The sequence below is a fragment of the Schistocerca serialis genome, chromosome 2 (assembly GCF_023864345.2).
Source record: "Schistocerca serialis cubense isolate TAMUIC-IGC-003099 chromosome 2, iqSchSeri2.2, whole genome shotgun sequence".
In the NCBI taxonomy this organism is placed as follows: Eukaryota; Metazoa; Arthropoda; class Insecta; order Orthoptera; family Acrididae; genus Schistocerca; species Schistocerca serialis.
In genome coordinates, this window is record NC_064639.1 from 561888810 (window position 1) to 561907459 (window position 18650).

General features: G+C 41.7%; 1 protein-coding gene across 1 annotated transcript in view; it reads left to right on the forward strand.

Annotated features, from left to right (window-relative positions):
• The window catches only part of LOC126457559 (nephrin), a 170293-nt gene that overhangs the window by 110820 nt on the left and 40823 nt on the right, over window positions 1-18650 (forward strand). Inside the window, exons 3-6 of the mRNA XM_050093972.1 lie at window positions 4785-4937; window positions 13698-13889; window positions 14662-14952; window positions 15145-15444. Of these exons, the coding sequence (XP_049949929.1) occupies window positions 4785-4937; window positions 13698-13889; window positions 14662-14952; window positions 15145-15444 (936 nt within the window). The remainder of the gene's footprint in view (window positions 1-4784; window positions 4938-13697; window positions 13890-14661; window positions 14953-15144; window positions 15445-18650) is intronic.

The following is an 18650-nucleotide window of genomic DNA, read 5'->3' on the forward strand; positions in this document are numbered from 1 at the left end:
GGAGTTAGCAGTTGGTGGATCTTTGTTGAACTTCGTCCTGAAGTGTCGTTGCACTGTTATGGCTGACTGATGTGAGTGCATTTCAAGCACGACGTACGCTTTCTCGGCTCCTGTCGCCATTTTGTCTCACTGCGCTCTCGAGCGCTCTGGCGGCAGAAACCTGAAGTGCGGCTTCAGCCGAACAAAACTTTATGAGTTTTTCTACGTATCTGTAGTGTGTCGTGACCATATGTCAATGAATGGAGCTACAGTGAATCTATGAAATCGCTTCAATCATTTGTAATAGCCCTGTGTATATATATATATATATATCAGTCATGATATCCAAAATTTTGCTATCTCTCTCCCCCCACATAACCCACTGCTGGCGGCTCACCTCCAACTGTGCAACGCTACGCGCTGTTCACATCCAACTGCCCAACACTACAATAGCGAATATTCCAACAATGCCAATCAGCCACAGACTGCACACAGCACAGCCAGTGATTTTCATACAGAGCGCTACGTGACGTTACCAACATAAAAACCTAAACAGCCTATTTACAATACTACCACCTCCAAAAATGTGGAAAGCAAAGAGCTAGCAGCAGAAGAAATTTGTTTCACAGTATCGAAGACGAAGAAGTGCTCATGGTTTTTAAGTTATACATTTTACAGCCCATGTGTACTAGACGTTTTTGCTCGTTTCTCATATCCGTGAACATTCTGTTATATCCCTGAATACTGACCTTTCCTCCTGGGATACCACGTGTATTAGAGACTTGAGAGACTTTCTTGTAATGACTACACAGACAGCAGTTGCCTATCAGCATGTTAAAATGGACAGTAAAAATCAAGCAGGGGAAGGATCTTGTCCATGTGCACGTTTATATTCCTCCTAATAATACCACGGCGCAGTCACATGCTCACAAGAATCTCACTGAAATTAAGTTAATTTACGAGTATATTGAGCAATATACGTCACACTATACATGTATTAAAAATCCGTACTGCAGTTGTCCAGCTGGAGGTGGGGCATAACGGAAAACTATCTTCTCACTCTTTACGTGATGGTAGTTGCAGGGCAGCAATTTGGAGCAAATGTCTCTAAAAGACAGTTAATTAATTCTGTCGGTTGCAGCAGCAGCTTCTGAGCTCCATGAATCACAACCAGATATCATCAGTTATGAACAACAGTGGGTCGAGAGAATTGGGGACCGCCAAACATCTAAGAGGATTGTAACAAGGAACACAAATATTTCTGTATTATGGTCTGAGATGAGCTGACTGCAGTCTTTACACTTCCTGTCATGAGAAAATCACTAAAATGACGTATTAAGAGCCGAGAGCGTTTCAAGTGCAACATCGATGATTTGCGTCTTTAACCACTTCGGACATAGCAGCAGATGGAGCTATGTGCGAGGGCTCTCGGGATACGAAACATTCGCTGCACTGAATCAAACAATAGGTCAGTATTCTTGGACTTCCGATGGCTAGAAAGCTACCCGTTTCTCGTCCACCAATAGGTCCGTCAGAATGAGCAGTACAATTGAAAGTCCGGTGCAATACGAAATTCATTCTGTATTATGGTTTTTAGTGGCAGATGAACTTCAAAACTGTTGACATTCGCCGCGAAATATGTGATGTATACGGACCGAACGTAATGACAGACAGTGTTGTGCGTCAGTGGTGTCTTTTTTTTTTTTCGGAGAACGATCATGATGACAGTAGTGGCTGTCCCTCCGAATTCACCAACGAACTTGTGGAAAAAAAAAAGAAACAGAGAAATTCAAGAAACCCGGCGTTTCACATTATCTGAGCTATCGGACGTCTTTCCGCAGATGTCTCGCAGTTGTTTGTATGAGATCGTGGCGAAACAATAAGGATACTAAAAGTGCTGTACTCTTTGAGTTGGAAAACTCCTTTCTGAGATCAAGACGTAACGAATGGCTGCTTCCCTGGGCTATATTTTTCATTTTCATTGGAAGCAGAAGGCCAACTGAACAGAATTGGTGATCGATGACCAGACATGGGTCTCATACGATAAGGTGCACGCAAAACATCGGTCAGTGATGTGGTGTCAAACCGCCTCGCACACACACACACACGCACAAAAAAAAAAAAAAAAAAAAGCATTTCAAAGATCTGTCAGCCCGATCGGTTATGGACACAGAATTTTGAGATTCTAGAGGTTTTTCTAAAAACTCTATTTTACCTACTCCAGTATTTTAGTTAAAAGACTAACGAACATTGCCTCCCAGATAGCACTCGTACTATGATGTGTGCTTTTTGGTGTAGATCTACTCTGACAAAGCTGTAGTCTTGTAAGATAACAGTGAAAACACCCATAAACAATGTTGAGGTGTGGTTTTCAGAAATAAACGCACATATGTCAACTTCTCTCCTGACCTTCCTAGTAATCCAACTTAAATATCGCCGGACGTCTACGAGGTGTATGAGAAAAGTAATGAGGTTGACTGTGGATGATATGGCAACGCTGTGTTGTTCTGCTTGTGTAGCTGGTGTGTTCATCCTTTCCAGATGCGCAGTCCGACTAGTTTCAGCACCCCACAGCCGTCGCGTGCTTTCTGAGAGCGTCATTAGTGAAGTTGTGTTTTTGTTACGTGTGAAACAAAGGAATTTAGAGCAACTTCATGCCGTCTAGTTTTGTGTTAAGCTTGGAGAATCAGCAAGTGTAATTGATTTGAGAAGTTCAAACAGAGCTATGGGGAGGGTTCTTTAGAAGAGCACAAGTTTTTCTCTTGCACAAATCATTTTCGGGAGGCCAAGAACTCATTGAAAATGAACTTCTTTCAGGATGATCCTCAACTTCAAAAACTGACGAAAACGTAGAACGTATACATGCTCTTGTCAGATCAGACCAACGTTTAAAAATAAGGGAGATGGGTGACTTCTTCAACACTTCACCGTATACTACATTTTGACCGAAGTTTTGTACATAAGAAAGTTTGTGCCAAAATGGTGCAAAAAACCCGCAGCTGAGCAGAAGAACAATCGAAGAAACGTTTGTCTTGGTCTTCTTGAGAGGATTGGCAGTGACTATAAAAATAGTGTGATCACAGGTGATGAACCTGGATTTTGAATTCGATCCTGAGACAAAGCGGCAAAGTGAGAAGTGGCACATAGAGACATCTCGTGGAACCGACATAAGCTCGAATGAGCAAATCAAAGACCAAAACAATGCTGACTTGCTTTTTTGACAGTAGGGGTATTTTCTGTAAAGAATTTGTTCCTCCAGGACAAACTGCCATCCTAGTGCTTTACAAAGACGTCTTTGAAAGGCTCAGGAAGAGGTGAATCGAGTGAGACCAGACATTGCAGACAACGCCCCATGTCACATGGCCACTTCCGTCGCGAAATTTTCGATCTAAAAAGGCACTCCTGTTGTTCCACAGCCCCCCATATTCGCTGATCTGAGTCCTAGTGACTTTTTTCTTTTCCCGAAACTGAAAAAAGTGTCTTAAAAGGACGTCATTTTGGGACTCTGAAGAACATTCAAAAAGGGGGTGATCGACGTGTTAAAGGCCCTGCCGCCGCTGCGAAGACTGGGAACTACGACGGTGTATAGCTGCCGAAGGGAACTACTCTGAAGATGGCAGTATTGTTGTTTGAAAAAGTGAGAACTTTGGTAGATAAAAAATCACTATCTTTACTTTTCTCACACACCTCTTGTGAGTGGTTTCATAAGAAAGAATCCTGGGTGGATTTAATCCTTTATCGTCTATTCAACAGTTGTGCGTAATATCTCAACTGCAGGACAAGTGCTTTGACGTATGAGTTCGTGTATTTTATTTAACATGGTAGACATAATTATGTTGCTATTTCTCATGGCAAGTGGCAGCAACATGGAAAACGATGGAAAGCAGACATTGAAGTGATAAATTTTCCTTGACTCATAATGTATAATGGTGCACAAAGGGACTCTACAAGCTTCCTCCGGAGTTCATACAGAATACAGCTGAAAGTGTATCTGTCCGAATCTCTTAGAAGTAGATTTCACAAGTAGTTTTGTACCCTCTGTAAGAGCGTGTGTCACTGTTCGCGTTGAAGGGAGGAAAGGTTCTTATTGAAAATTTGTGGTAACGTCTCATGGGACCAAGCTGCTGAAGTCTTCGGTTCCTAAGCTTACGCACTACTTAATCCAACTTAAACTAACTTACGCTGACAACGCACACACACACACACACACACACATGCCCGAGGGAGAGCCGTGCGGACCGTGACAAGGCGTCCAGAGACTGCGCGGCTACCCCTCGCGGCAAAGGTTCTGAATTTTTACTTTTAGTTCTGCCTATAACCATCTTCACACTTACACACACACACAGACACACACACACACACACACACACACACACACACACAGAATACGCTTTACCATATCTAGCTCCAAGTTTGAGTGACCTGATGTGTTTTATTGCAGTGGAATATTTAACAAATGCTGTACTTTTTTTCTCAGGCGATCCGTTATCCGACTACAGCAAGAAGAAAGGATTCTTTTTTCCGATGTTCATAAATAAGAGGATTGTTGAGAAAGCCATAGTAGTTTAGCCAGACATTTTCCTTGTGTAGTCGTTAAATTCGTAAACCGAATCGACAGGTTATTTATACGCGCCCATATATGTAGATTAAATTGTATTTCTTCCCATATATTCTCTCATCTCGTAGTCCTCATATTTTGCACTTAACGATTTTATTAATATAAAAGTGTCTCACTTTGTCTTTGCATTAGCTGCCGTTTGAAAACGCACCCTTATTCCTTAATGTTTAACTAATTTCTGTTTCAGCTCCTCCGTCTTCCATAGAAATCGTCGACCACCCACCAAATTCGAAGATAGAGATAAAAGAAAACGAGGAATTCGAGCTGGTGTGTCAGGTGAAGAACTCTAAACCGGCCGCTAAGATAATATGGTACCGAGGAAACGTCGAGCTCAAACTGGGTGAGTACAGTGCACGCTCCTTTGTCCTACTCGTCTAAATATTTGAATGCGTCTGCTGCTGAAGCAGGAAGTTTCCAGGCGAGTTCACAGCATGAAACGAGGCAGAAGTGGAACGTGACTCAATGAGCGTAACCAGTACAATGTCTGATATATAACAATGATGTCCAAACACATCGTCGCCGGAGACACCACAGCGATGAAGGTGATATATGGGACACATACATGGGTCCATGTTGACCGAAAAAAAACTAATGTGGTTTGATAATACATCCGCCATCTTGCTTCCGAAGGCAGGGCAAGTTTATACGGTCCAAAACAGGACCATCGCACATTTCGCGCTCATCTGAAGAATTAATCTCACATAAAGACGAGGAATAAAAATCAATGGAAACAAGGACAAACAAATCGGCTGTTCGCACAAAACAATATCTTCTTCCGCAATTACAAAAATTACCCTGGAACTGTTCCAAGTTACAACATTGTCATGTACCTTGGAACAAATGCCCTATTCAAATTTTAAGTGTTGTAGTCGAGAATATCTTCTGAATACTGTATTTAATCAGCGGTACTCTGCTACACACTAATCATCCGTAAGTGAAATTAGATTAACAAGAAGTATTATCAAAAACGAGTTAAAATTTAGCAGGATTTTTAAACAGAAGCTATTGGTACCTAACACAAATTTCCATTCTGAAAATAGAAATGTGTGTTAGGAAAATTATTAACACATTAGAGAAAATTAGTTCATTTGCAGATATCACGCGTACCATGGTAGCAGACCTTTCTCCTTGTCGAGGTACAAGATGGTGCACGAACGACGAAGTATGGCCTGACCATCACACATTATGTAACTAGTTTAAAAAAATTTTCACCATAAAACTCTCCAACTGAAGAATTAACAATATCCTCTAAATAGTTATAGTATATTATACAACATCTATTTGTCTCACAACAACAGGAACAACAGAAATGCAGGAAATAACTTATGGCAGTTTCTAGTGCGTATTCCTAAAGACACTAGACTGAAACAGCCGCCATGGAACATCGTGTGTTCCCTAAGTACACTTCTAGCAGATACAGCTCTCTCCCATATAGTCATTCAACTTTAGTATCGCTTAAACACAGCAGTTGTTTCAGATTCTTCACGAAACATAGTAAGAAGTTCCACTTGAGTCCACTACGTGTGGCTGTCTATTGTAACGAACCGCACACGAGGCAAAATGTGGACTGTCACTAGGGACACGAAACGTTTGCATATGGACCAGAATTATGGTGATCAGTTGTGGGCATTAGTTTCGGATATAGTTCGTACTCTGTTTGGCAAGCTATTCTTGTAGGCATTAACAATACACGAGTAGGACTAATAATGTTTGCCAGTGAGTCGATGGTTTTTATTTTAGTAAACCCCGCCCAGCACTAAAGGTCTAAAATTAGAATGGCAGAGACTGCTTCTGCAGTACATGTATTTGTGTAATAGTACTGTCTGAATATATACTGTGTAGAGAAGCTGTAAGCAAGGAAACAACAGTTAGTAACTGACATACCGTTTCGGTCATTTAACCTGAAATACGTATTCATTGTAAGAAGTTAGCGATCGTAGTAGCTTCGCGTCCTGTTTGCACATGGTCGTCCGTCCTACGTATCAAAGGACGAGTACGTTTAATCTACTACCAAAGCGATGAACTACTATTGATAATTAGCTAGAGGGATTACTGCCTTGCTTCAGTGTACAAGAGATTTATTGCACATTGTCCTGCTCGCATATGTCAAGACTGCAAGCTGGACGCCCCCTCCGTCTGGCATGAGCTACAGTTTGCCTTACTACGTGCTGGTGCACAAGCCGCTGCACGTCAGCTTTGTTTAAAAGGTCTTCCGTGATAATGCGTTTCTTTCTCTGTGATAGACAGCTGCTTTACGCAGCAATGTACGCTGATGCGCCAAAACTTTATGATCGTCAGCTTAATAACGTGTTGATCAACAGCGGGAACGCAATAGGATGCGATTATGCGTGTCATGGATTTGACAAGTCCTCGGTGGGTTACTGGACGTATGTAGCACCAGATGTCTAAGCACAGGAGACGCAGATCCCGGAAATTACAGGCCGGTGGTTTGCGGAGCTGGCGCCCAATAGCATCCGTGGTGTTCAGATCAGGTGAGTCTGGTGTTATGCCCCACGAACCACTGTAGCAAGATGTTGGGAATGTGACACGGAGAGCTACCATGCTGAAATATGCCATTTTCGTTGGGGGAGGCAGCAAGCATGAAGGATCCGCAATGACACTCACGTAGTCCTTAGCTGTCGTAGTGCCTTCGGTTACTTCCACAGGTCTCGCGGAAGCCGAGGTGAAAGTCCCCCGTAGCATAATACTGTCACCAGTGGGCCGCGTCCGCCGCGAGCTGCACGTATCGAGCCGAGCAGTCGTTCGCATTGACGTCGTGTCCGGGCACGACTATCGACCTGGTGTCGAACACCTTGTCACCTACTCGGGACTTCACCGTCCTTCAACCACTTCCGGTAGGTACACACGAACGATCGTCCAGCTTCTCAGTTTCTGAGCTGCTCGCCGCCAGGCGCCGGACAATAACAATCTGCCCCTCGACAAAGGCGCCGATTTCAACGTATTTACCCCATCCGCGGCCCGTATCGTCGCCGAAGTGACTACCCATTCTTCTCTGCTCTTTTCACAACTCCTAAGGAACAGTTGCTATGGAAAAGCCGACAGTTGCCATTGAACAAGCAGCCAATAATAGTAAAAGAAAATGTAGAGGGCGTGACTTGCTAACTGCAGCGAAGGCTATTCAAGGTAGTGCACGCAGTACGGTGCTTGATGAAGGTTGTTGTGGAGACGATTAGTGCTACATTCCGTATGGTATGGCAACATGTCTGCAAGACACCGTATCAGTGCTTACGATCGTGGAAGAGCAGCTGGACGGCTCTGAACCGGTTAAAGTGTCAGTACTGTGGTCACAGTAATGGATGTACCCAAAAGTGTCACACCGCAAAAAAAAAAAAAAAACTATTAAAGTGGAAATGCTATGGGGAAGAAGACGGAACGCCCCACCGCAAGAGGATCGATCGATACGTAGCCCTAATGGAGAAAAGATATTGATATTCACTCCTAGGCATGTCGGTGCAAACCTTACAACCACTGCTGTTACGCGTGTCGCTGCCAGAACTTTGTCGTGGTGATTAAATCAGGCTGGTATGTATGCTCGAAAGCCTGTTAAATGCATCCCACTTCAAGCACGCCGTCATCGAGAAAGAATTCGTTGGTATAGAGAGCACGTTATTGGGGTGAGCAACACTGGTCGGGAGTGATGTTCTCCGACGAATTCTGTCTTACCGTGGCAGTTAGTGTGGAGAGAGGGAAGGGGGGGGGGGGGCAAGGGGGCGGGGGCGGAATACGTTACACACCACAGAATGTCCACGGACTTCATCGGTTTGACCTAGGCGTTATTGTGTGGGCAGGCATTGCGCACAATGGTCGAACACCGCTGCATATCTTCGCTCGTTACAGCACAGCGGTATTGCACAGAGATTATTCTGGATCATCGCCGTCTGTTTGGGGGCGTGGCAGGCCCCGACTTTCTGTTTATGGACGACAATGCCGGCTCACACAGGACCGCTGAGGTGTCGGACGCACTAGAAAATCCAGATATGGAACGGCCTGAATACCCCCCCCCCCCCCCCCCCAGGTCACCCCCGGACCTAACCCTATACAACATGCCTGGCATGCTCTCGGCAGACATGTTTCTCAATGAACACCACCTCCCCAAACCGTGCAGGAACTGGAAACCGTCTTGAGACGGGAGTGGGGTGATATCCCCCAAGGGCTCCTCAAGAGTTTGGCAGCACCTTGAATAACAGGGTGCAAAATAAGCATTAGTGTCAGGAGGGCATATTTCTGACTGAGAGTCCGATATCGGCCTTTATGTTGCGAGTCTGACCTGTGTCAAACACGAACGTTATTTATGTCTGCTACCCGGCGTTCACATGTGGTGAAATCTGTACCATTTTTCGTTATAAATACGCCACTCCATTTCTATTACGTATGTACTATGTTTCATGTCGTCCATCATTGCCTGCGATTATTCCTCTCCAACAGCGTTTCTGTTCTGTAGCATTTGTCAAGAAGTGTACTTTTCATACCGAGCCACGTGCCTGCAACGCCACTAGGCGGCATTCAGTCTTGCGATGGGCACTGGTCGTAATGTTTTGGCTCATCTGAGCATCAGAGTTTCATGCTTGTAGATTCTCTACCGGCGGAGGATGTAATATCGTAAGATAAAAGAGTGGTTCATCCAGTGGAAAAATTTGGTACTCATTCTTACAAGGGAATGGTCCAATAAGACGTGTCGAAACCAACCCTGAAATCTTTTACACAGGAAGAAGACAACGAAAGAAATGCAGTGTCAGAATTATAGCTGTTAAGAGGCACTTAAAGTATTAAAAAAATAGCCGAAAATTGCCAAATTCGTAGCGTGCCATGCGGCGATAGAAATGTACACTCCTACTGGCGCTGTAACAACTGCGCATGCAACTGGACACACACACACACACACACACACACACACACACACACATAGCACGCGCGCGCGCGCTTTAGCAAGGCATGCCTGCTAATAGTATCTTTTTTTTCTTCCAGTTTTACTGTAATGTGGAAGCCAATTAACGTTTCCAATTTAGCAAAGATGAAATATGAAGAACGTGGCTTCCAGCCGAAATCACCTACTTCTCCTGACGACGTACATACGTGTCATTTGCTGGTTGATTTCCTTGACATTCATTCGAATGATATCGACATTTCGTCTGAAGTTGTTGTTATGTCAGAAGAAATAGGAAATAACTGTGACGATTCCACGAATTGTGGTTCGGACGACGTCAGTTGTGCCAGTAACAGTTCTGAAGAAGAATACCTTCAAACCATAAAAAAAACACATACTGCAACAGCTTTCAGTGACAAAGAAAAGGCAGTGAAATATTGGTTAAACGAAGGAGGGAAAAAGCGCTTAATGCAGTGTGCAAAGGTGTTTTCGTTTCGTAGTATTGGAGCGTGAACTATAAAAATGCGCCAAACGCAAACCCGAAACCATCCGAATGAAAAACTGTTTGAAAGATTTAGAATTGCTCGTGAGAGTCTGTACACCATTACCGATGGAGATCCACGAGACTGGGCCCTCCGAATTGCATCTGATATGAACATCGTCAATTTCCAGGCTTCGTCGACCTGGCTACGCAGGTTCAAGAAATCGTACAGAATAGGAAGTCGCAAAATTACAAAGTTTACGTCACGTAAACGTGTAGAGCAGCTGCTAGTGATAGACAGTGCTGTAGAGAAATTCGTAGCCGACGTAAAGACGAAACTTGGTGTTATCCCCGCAACTGCGGTTTATAACGCTGATCAGTCAGGTTCCGTGAAAGAACTGCGTGCACATCTTCTCAGTGGTAATCAGAGAAGCCAGGGAAAAATTTCTGTTCAATCGTCGTTGCCCCTGTTCTTACAGGATCTTTTGCCGGCCGCAGCCATGTCGGAGACTGCTTATTTTACCGGGTTCCTGATATTCACGGTACACTCGTGAAATGGTCGCAAGGGAAAATCTCCACCCCATCGCTAACTCAGAGATGCTGTGTCCTATCGCTCGTACGCCGACTATAACGCCAGGTTCTAACTCACGTAAATCTCGATAAGCTGCGATTTTAGCAGCAGTAACCGATCTAACAACTGCGCCAGACACTTATTTTATGTAGGCGTTGCCGAACGCAAGGCCGTATTCTGCCTGTTTACATATCTCTGTATCGGAATAGACATGTCTATACCAGTATCTTTGGCGCTTCAGTGTAGTCCCGTACAATGCGGAAGTTGTCTACATTGTTGGCCTGAGATTCTACACCTAAACTGGTGGGAAGAAAGAAAGAAAGAAAAGATTACCACATGTAGGTGTGGTTGTATGTCCCAGATCTCTCAGATGTGTTTCATTTGGCGAGAAATAGTGATTTGACCGACCAACGAAAACTATCCAAGAGGGGCCAGGATTCTGGCTTGGGCATTTTTTGTGTAACTAATTCGGTGAGTTTCAGTAAGTATCGCATAGGAACTTATTGGAGAGGAAGTGCTCAACATTAGTGTATCACAAACGTTTGACAGTTAACCACCTAAGTGTTAGAAGATAATATTGCTTTAATACCCAAGAGAGAAGCATATTTCATTAGTAGAGCCTATGTAGAGAGTACATCTTTTGACAGTAATTAGTATTAATATGAACGCCACCTTTATGATTGAACAATCTTAAATTACACCTCATAAGGATTAAACTCAACGAGTTAAGAAATAAAATATACCAATAATGTTTGGGTCATTCTGAAAGTTAAAAGTCATAAACACACAAAAATCAGAGCCATTGATCAAATTTATTTTGTGTGCCCCGGTAGCTGATTGGTCAGCGTGACAGACTGAAAATCCTAATGGCCCGGGTTCGATTCCCGGCTGGGTCGGAAATTTTCTCCGCTCAGGGACTGGGTGTTGTGTTGTCCTAATCATCATCATTTCATCCCCATCGACGCGCAGGTCGCCGAAGTGGCGTCAAATCGAAAGACCTGCACCAGGCGAACGGTCTACCCGATGGGAGGCCCTAGCCACACGACATTTCCATTTCCATTGAATATCAAGGAAAACGAGGACTGGTAGCCAAAAATACCAATTATTAATGTACCTCAATGTGAAGGAACAGGGAATAAACATGAAAAGCATTTATTTAACTTCAGTGTTACCCATAAGTATTATTTTCTTGCTTACATAACTTCTCATCTCATCATTTTATTGCATTATTTAAATGACTTGTATTCTTTAATGTTGACTGACAGTTAAGGGCGAACAATATGTTTTTTTTAGAGCCACATCCCAGGTTGTTTGGGTAAAGTGAAACTTAGAGTCAGCTTTTGATTAAACAGATGTGAAACCTTCCTGAAACAACCATCAAATATGCTGACAGACCTGACTCTTAACAGACCTTGTCTGTATTAGTAGTTTGATGTGTTATTGTGCAGTCATATTGACTCCACAGTCTGTAACTCTATGACTACTTTTTGCACAGGGTTGAAATGACTGGGGCTCTGTTTGGACAATATTCTGTAATCCACCATGACTGCAAAACTGCCTCAATACCGAGAATATGACATAATTCGCTGTGAACAACCTGATAACCAAACAAATTCAAGTTATGTTTAGAAAGACATGAAATATCTGTAAGAAAGAGAAGCCTATAACCTAGATTCTAAGAAAGAGAGAACAAGTGCTTACACACTCCCGTCATGCTAAACAAATATACTAAACCCACAGCATTCATACATCACGAAGGAAAGTTGTCAGTCAGTGCAAAGGGAGAAATCATTTCTGATTGGCAAATGAACAGCAGGTTGGGGTCTCATAGTCAATAATATCACATATTCTTCATTCATTTCAACTGAAAAATTTGACCGTGATATACTGAGCAATCAGTTAAGCATGACCATATTATAAATTTAAAATTCAAAACTTAGTGGTGATATGGCATTGACATAGAGGTTTTCATATAACCCTATTCGTTGCTAGCACATAGCAATGCAGTAATCACAAGGTAGTGAGTATTAGTGTGTGTGGGAAAGATGTTGCCGTGTAATGCCTCTTTGACTTTACAAATTGTGCCCAATTTGTCAGGTGTTGCAGTGCTGCTGACAAATTAAAATGCAGTCAAACTGCCATCAACACATACGAGACAGACAGCTGACACCTTGATGAACAGTGAGAACTCAGTAGTTGAAGTGCAGGCACAAGAGATGAGGGCTAAGAGAATATCACCTCTTAGCTGTAGCTGTTAAGATTTGTAAAGACTTACCTCAGCTGTAAAAGGGTTGGGGAAGGCTTTGGCTGTGACCTTCCTAATAGGAAATTTAAATCCATATTGCCATATGTGGATCTGAAATCAGCTCCTTCACTCCAAATGAAAACCCTGTGTTTTTTCTGCTGCACCATTTGGCTTGGTTCTTTGTTGGGGAACAGTATTTGCGCTATAGACACAATATGGTCCTATAATATTTACACACAGAGCTGGACAATAATTTCCTATGAAGGCTATTTTGAAAACCTACAGAATACCACCAGCAGAATATCACCACATTGCAATGATGACAAGCCCAGGTCAGTACCTCACTGAGAGAAGTACCATGCCAGATAGTCTGAAACAGAGTCTTACCCCGTGGGTCACTTAACTTCTTTCTTTTAAGAAATGCTGAAGACAAGTTTTTACAATTATGTCAATTGTTTCAGTCTCCGGAAATCCATATTTTATGACCTACACATAGTCTTCAAAAGAAAAATAAGTCCTCACTTCCCCTCCACCTCCCCCCCCCCTTTTTTCTGACGTATGAGCTCTCACTGGGTTTTTAAGGGTCTTTTAAGATGCTAAGTAGATTTGCCCAGGCATCACGTGAGTCTTCTGTCACTTTCATTACTGAAGTTTCGATGGTACTAGAACATTTCTGTATAAACTATATATCTGCTTTAACATACGCTGTCTTCATGCACTAACAGGAATGTTGCTTTTAGATATATCCTTTCACATTTTTAGATGCAATTTCAGTGATGCATCAGAGAGTTAATGGTCCATGATTTAAGCAAATCTTTTACGTTGTTACAGTAATGGTGAGCCTTGCCTATAATTGCAGCATTGTGTAGTTTTAGTGACTCATAAAAATAATTACTTTTACTTTTTTCTCTTGTTCAGAGAAACGTGTTGATACAACAACAGAAGTGAATGCTGGTGCCAATGGACGTGCAAAACGCTATAACGTACTGAGTCGAATCAAGTTGCGACCAACAGCAGAAGATGACTATGCAGACTATACTTGTGAAGCTCGCCATGAGGCTTTACCACCTGACATGCCACTCCGTGTCACTGTGCAGCTCAGTGTCCTCTGTGAGTTATCTCTGCATCTTTAAAGTAACATTAATCTGTATTTGTTTTACACAATGTAGGACTCAATTAATTTTGTTTTCCATACTTGTAACAAAATTCTTCAAGTTAATGATCAATAGGTCTTGTTCGGAGACTTAGCCTAAGTACCTGATACATGTTGACAAATCCAATAGTGAAATCCACATGGTTTCCTCAGTTCTCATACATAAATCAGTTTATCACACATATTGGTACTATATACTATGTTAAAATATGAATGTAGGAGTTGGATGGTTTACTACTTCATTCTACAGTAAAATAAACTCTTGCCTAATTTGTAATTTGTTGCAAGAGCTATTCTTGAAAACTGGAAGTAATGTGAGAAATGCTGGTAAGTAGAGATACAAAGGTAAAAATGTGATTGACATTTGTGTAGTGTTGCTACATTCTTGTGATTTTATATCTGCATTTCAAAATTCAGACATCTTCAATCAGAATTGACAAACAAGCCAAAAAAAATTTGCATAGAGAAAACGAGATTTCAAATGTGACTTTACACTGATAAAAATAAATAAATTAAATTCAAGTGACAGGTGATTCAGTTTTAATTACTTCATTTAAATTTGGTTTATAATAAGAATATTATCTGTGAACTACTCAACAAGAATATTTTTACAATAACTGAATGCTTGCATTGTGCAGTGAAGCTTGCAGTATACAATTTGCTATACTTTTTCCTCAAAAGAGTTTTTCTTCCCAACATTGTAGGCACAAACATGTCAATGTGTTGCAGATCCACCAGGCGTACCATACATTGAGGGCTACACAGAAGGTGAGGTGATCAGACGAGGCCAGACAGTTGAATTGGTTTGTCGATCTCGAGGAGGGAACCCGCCAGCACAGCTCATTTGGTACAAGAATGGCGAGCAGATCCGCATGGCTTACCGTACTGCTGGTCGTCTCTCTGAAAATGTGTACTCATTCACAGCTGATGCTAGTGATAACAGTGCACACTATCGCTGCCAGGCATCCAATATTATGAGTCCTGCTCCACTGAAGGCTGATGTCACACTCACTGTTTTATGTACGTGGTCACAAATGCGAAGTTTGATTAAAATGACCTTAAATGTTCCTTTAAAAGACTAAACTTGTATACAAAGTTCTCTGTTGTATGATTGTTGACCTGGGGATGTTGTTGTATTGCATCACAATAGAGTAGCAATTGCTATTAATTTTTTTAAAAAATAATTGGTATCCTCCAACACTAATGTTGCAGTTGCACCAGCACAGGTGAGCATCTCAGGCCCAACAGAAGCACGTGCTGGTGATGAGGTGCAGCTTACTTGCACCACAGCTAATAGCAACCCACCTGCTGAGATCAAGTGGATGGTGGGTGGCCGCCATGTACGCAATGCCACACAGCGAGTGATTCCCTCACCAGACGGCGGACACATCACGACCTCCAACATCACTGTAACTGTTGCCCATAACCGTCGTTCAGTTGTCGTCATCTGCCATGGTCTCAACATGCAGCTCACTGAAAATGTTGTCAGCACACACACCATCAATGTGTTACGTCAGTACCCCATTAATATGCTCACTTTAAGTCTTTTGCACTCCCAGCATGTTACAAGCATAGTAAAATAGGCAGCTGCAACAACAGACTGCATGGTAAACTAGGACATTTGTTTGGTTGCAGTTATTTTCATGGTTTGCAAAAGTAGCTTCTTTTGGCATGTGTCACAATTTTTAAGACTTGATATTTCACAATTAGCAGTTCTAACATCAGTTTTGTTGTCCAGGCACTGTTCTGTCTGCATTTGCATGTGCATGTAATCTGTATTGACTGATTTAATGGAAGAATGATTGTGTCAATATAGGGAAAAGGTGTTTCTTGAGAAGGACCATTTTTCCTAAAATTAAGCTTCATAGACTCATGTGCCTGATATAAATCACTCCGTTTTGTGACTGTGATTTACAACACATTTAATTTTAATTTTGTTGTATCATTTTAGCAACCAAGTAGCTAATCTAACCATCTAAAGAATATGATTGATTCCTATGCCTCATTTACCTCATAAAACAGTACTTGACTCATGTTGACTATAAAGACTAAATGGGTGTTATGAGAAATAACAGAGTGACTAATTTTATTTGAATGGCAACTCATTACATCTACTGTATGACTAAATTTTTTTTCAATGTATTTAAAAGGTGGAGTTTCTGTGATGTCCTCCACAATGTCATAATTTGTAATTAGTTCAACTGGACTACTACTATTTGTAGCTAGTTATGAAGGAGTTTTTATGTGGTGTCTATTTAAATTATTTCCTACCTTTTCTGCTTGGGATTGTCCTGAATTGAGCCTCATTTTTACAGTGAATAATATTCTCATAATGGGTATGACAACTTCGTAAGTAGTATGTAGTCTTTTGTTTATGCATAGTAATTTCAAAAATCACAGGATCATCGTACACTTGCAGATAAAGCTTCAGTACTAAAAATCAAATAGAAACAGTCTCGATTGTGTTTTCAGATTTTTTATTTGTTAGTAGCCAGTTTCAGTCCTTTCCTCAGACCATCTTCAATCTTTCCCCCACCATTATGGCTGCTGGTTGTGGCAGACAGAGCAAGACTTGTAGAAGTAAAGTAACTTCTATGGATATCTCTCTGTATGCCACCACCAGCAACCATAATGGTGGGGAAAAACCTGAAGATGGTCTGAGGAAAGGGCTGAAACTGGTTAATAACAAATAAAAAATCTGGAAATGCAATTGAGACTGTTTTTATTTGATTTTTAGCATTTTATACTGATTGCTGTTCTCTGATTACAGAATGCTTTCTAAAATTTTGAAAGCTTTAGTGGTTGAGGTCAGATTTACATTTACAATTTCAGAATGGTAGCATGGGGTGCTGTGGCACCAGCTTAGTCGAATGGGGTGACTGCACAGGCAGTGGTGAGTGGCCAGCAGATTTTGTCATGGTGCCAACCACAGAAATGCATCCCATGTGCTATGCTTTTTATGAACAGCTACCACATGTAAACAGCAACTCACCTGAATCTAAATATAGTCAGAACTGAACTGACTTCACAGATGGACAAATATTCAGCAATTGTATATGTTTATGCAGGAGATAAATAAACTCTGACATAAGTATGTCTACACAGAATACATGAAACATGGCACAACAAATGAAACATGAGGTTCAACAAATGTTAAAGGTGTTTGTTGAGAAGGACCACTTTTCCTAAAATTAAGCTTCATAGACACATGTGCCTGATATAAATCACTCCTTTTTGTGACTGTGATTTACAACACATTTAATTTGGCACTGTTGATTTGCAAGGTTGGCAACAAATTATAAAGCACACTGTCAGTGCAAAATGGACTGATTTCTACTGATTCAGTAATAAGGAGCTGACAGGATTTTGTTGCTGTGCAGTTTGCTTAATGCTCTAAGAATAGTGAACTGTAGTGATTGAAAATGGATACAAATCAAATTCGTGAATTTGTTGAGGAACATGCATAGGAGTTTGCAGTTTCCAATTGGTTCACACAAACAATAAGACACCAAAGAATTTCTGCCAGGAAGTTTGACTGCATCATGTTACACTTCAATTTCTTCTACACAATGGACAATTTGACCCAACTGCCAGGATCTTCTGGTTTTCATGGTTATCTGAAAACATGTGAACACTAGAAGATCCTGAAGAAGATCCCAGCAGAGAGGCTGAAACGTCCATTGTGTAGAAGGAATTCAAGTGCAACATTATGTGGCCTAAAATCCTCGAAGATTCCACCTTCAATGACCGTGGCCAAAAAGCCTGCAGACGAATTGTAAGTTAATGGTTACTCATGAAGCAGAGGCCAAAAACAACTGTGCAAGAGGAAAAAAATATGACATCACAGAAGCAAATTTTCGTAGGTGGCATTGGGTCAAGATTAATTTAGAAATCATCTGTTTTATGTGCTAAACCTTCAGTGGACCAAATCGGGTAAGATTTCATGAGTTGGAGTAGCAGGTTGTTCTGTATGCATATGAGAAACACAATTAAGGCTTCCTGGCTACTCAAGAAAATATCAAAATGAAGACACTGGAGATAAAAAAAGAGGAATTTTACTGTTGCACGTGATGTTTAATTCAAAGCAAGAACGAGCGGTGTTTGATGATGATGGAGAGAGTAGGGTGTAGGAGGCTATGTAGAACAATGCTTGCTCAATGACTTCCAGTGGCTCAGTTAGGGTCTTGGCTTTTTATGTTCACAGTATTAGTTCCCATTGCCTGGCTACAGGAACCAAGACATGTGGACATTCTCACAAACTTTCTACATTTTTTTGTAGCATTAGCATACCTTGATGTAGCTGCAGTATTTCAACAGGTCATTGTATCATGTCATTGATTTTTGGTTTCACACAGGTAATTTTTATTAACACTCCAGTTAATTCATGATCATAACTTGTTCAATCCCCCCAGTTCACCCAACCTTAACACAGCTGAGCATTTATGTGATGATGTTGATACCTGTGTGTGCTTCATGAACTTGGCACCAGATGTACAGTAACAGATGTGGGTAGCACTGCAATATGTGTGGATCAGTATCTTTCCAGATTGATGCATCACCTCGTGGAGCCCATGCCTCAACATGTTACTGCAATGTCGAGGGCTCACACAGAAGCAGGTTGCTACTGACATCTTTGGTGTAGCATTTTTCATTGTTTGCTGCTGGTATGGAGATCCAGGCTTTGGTTCAAATGGCTCTGACCACTATGGGACTCAATT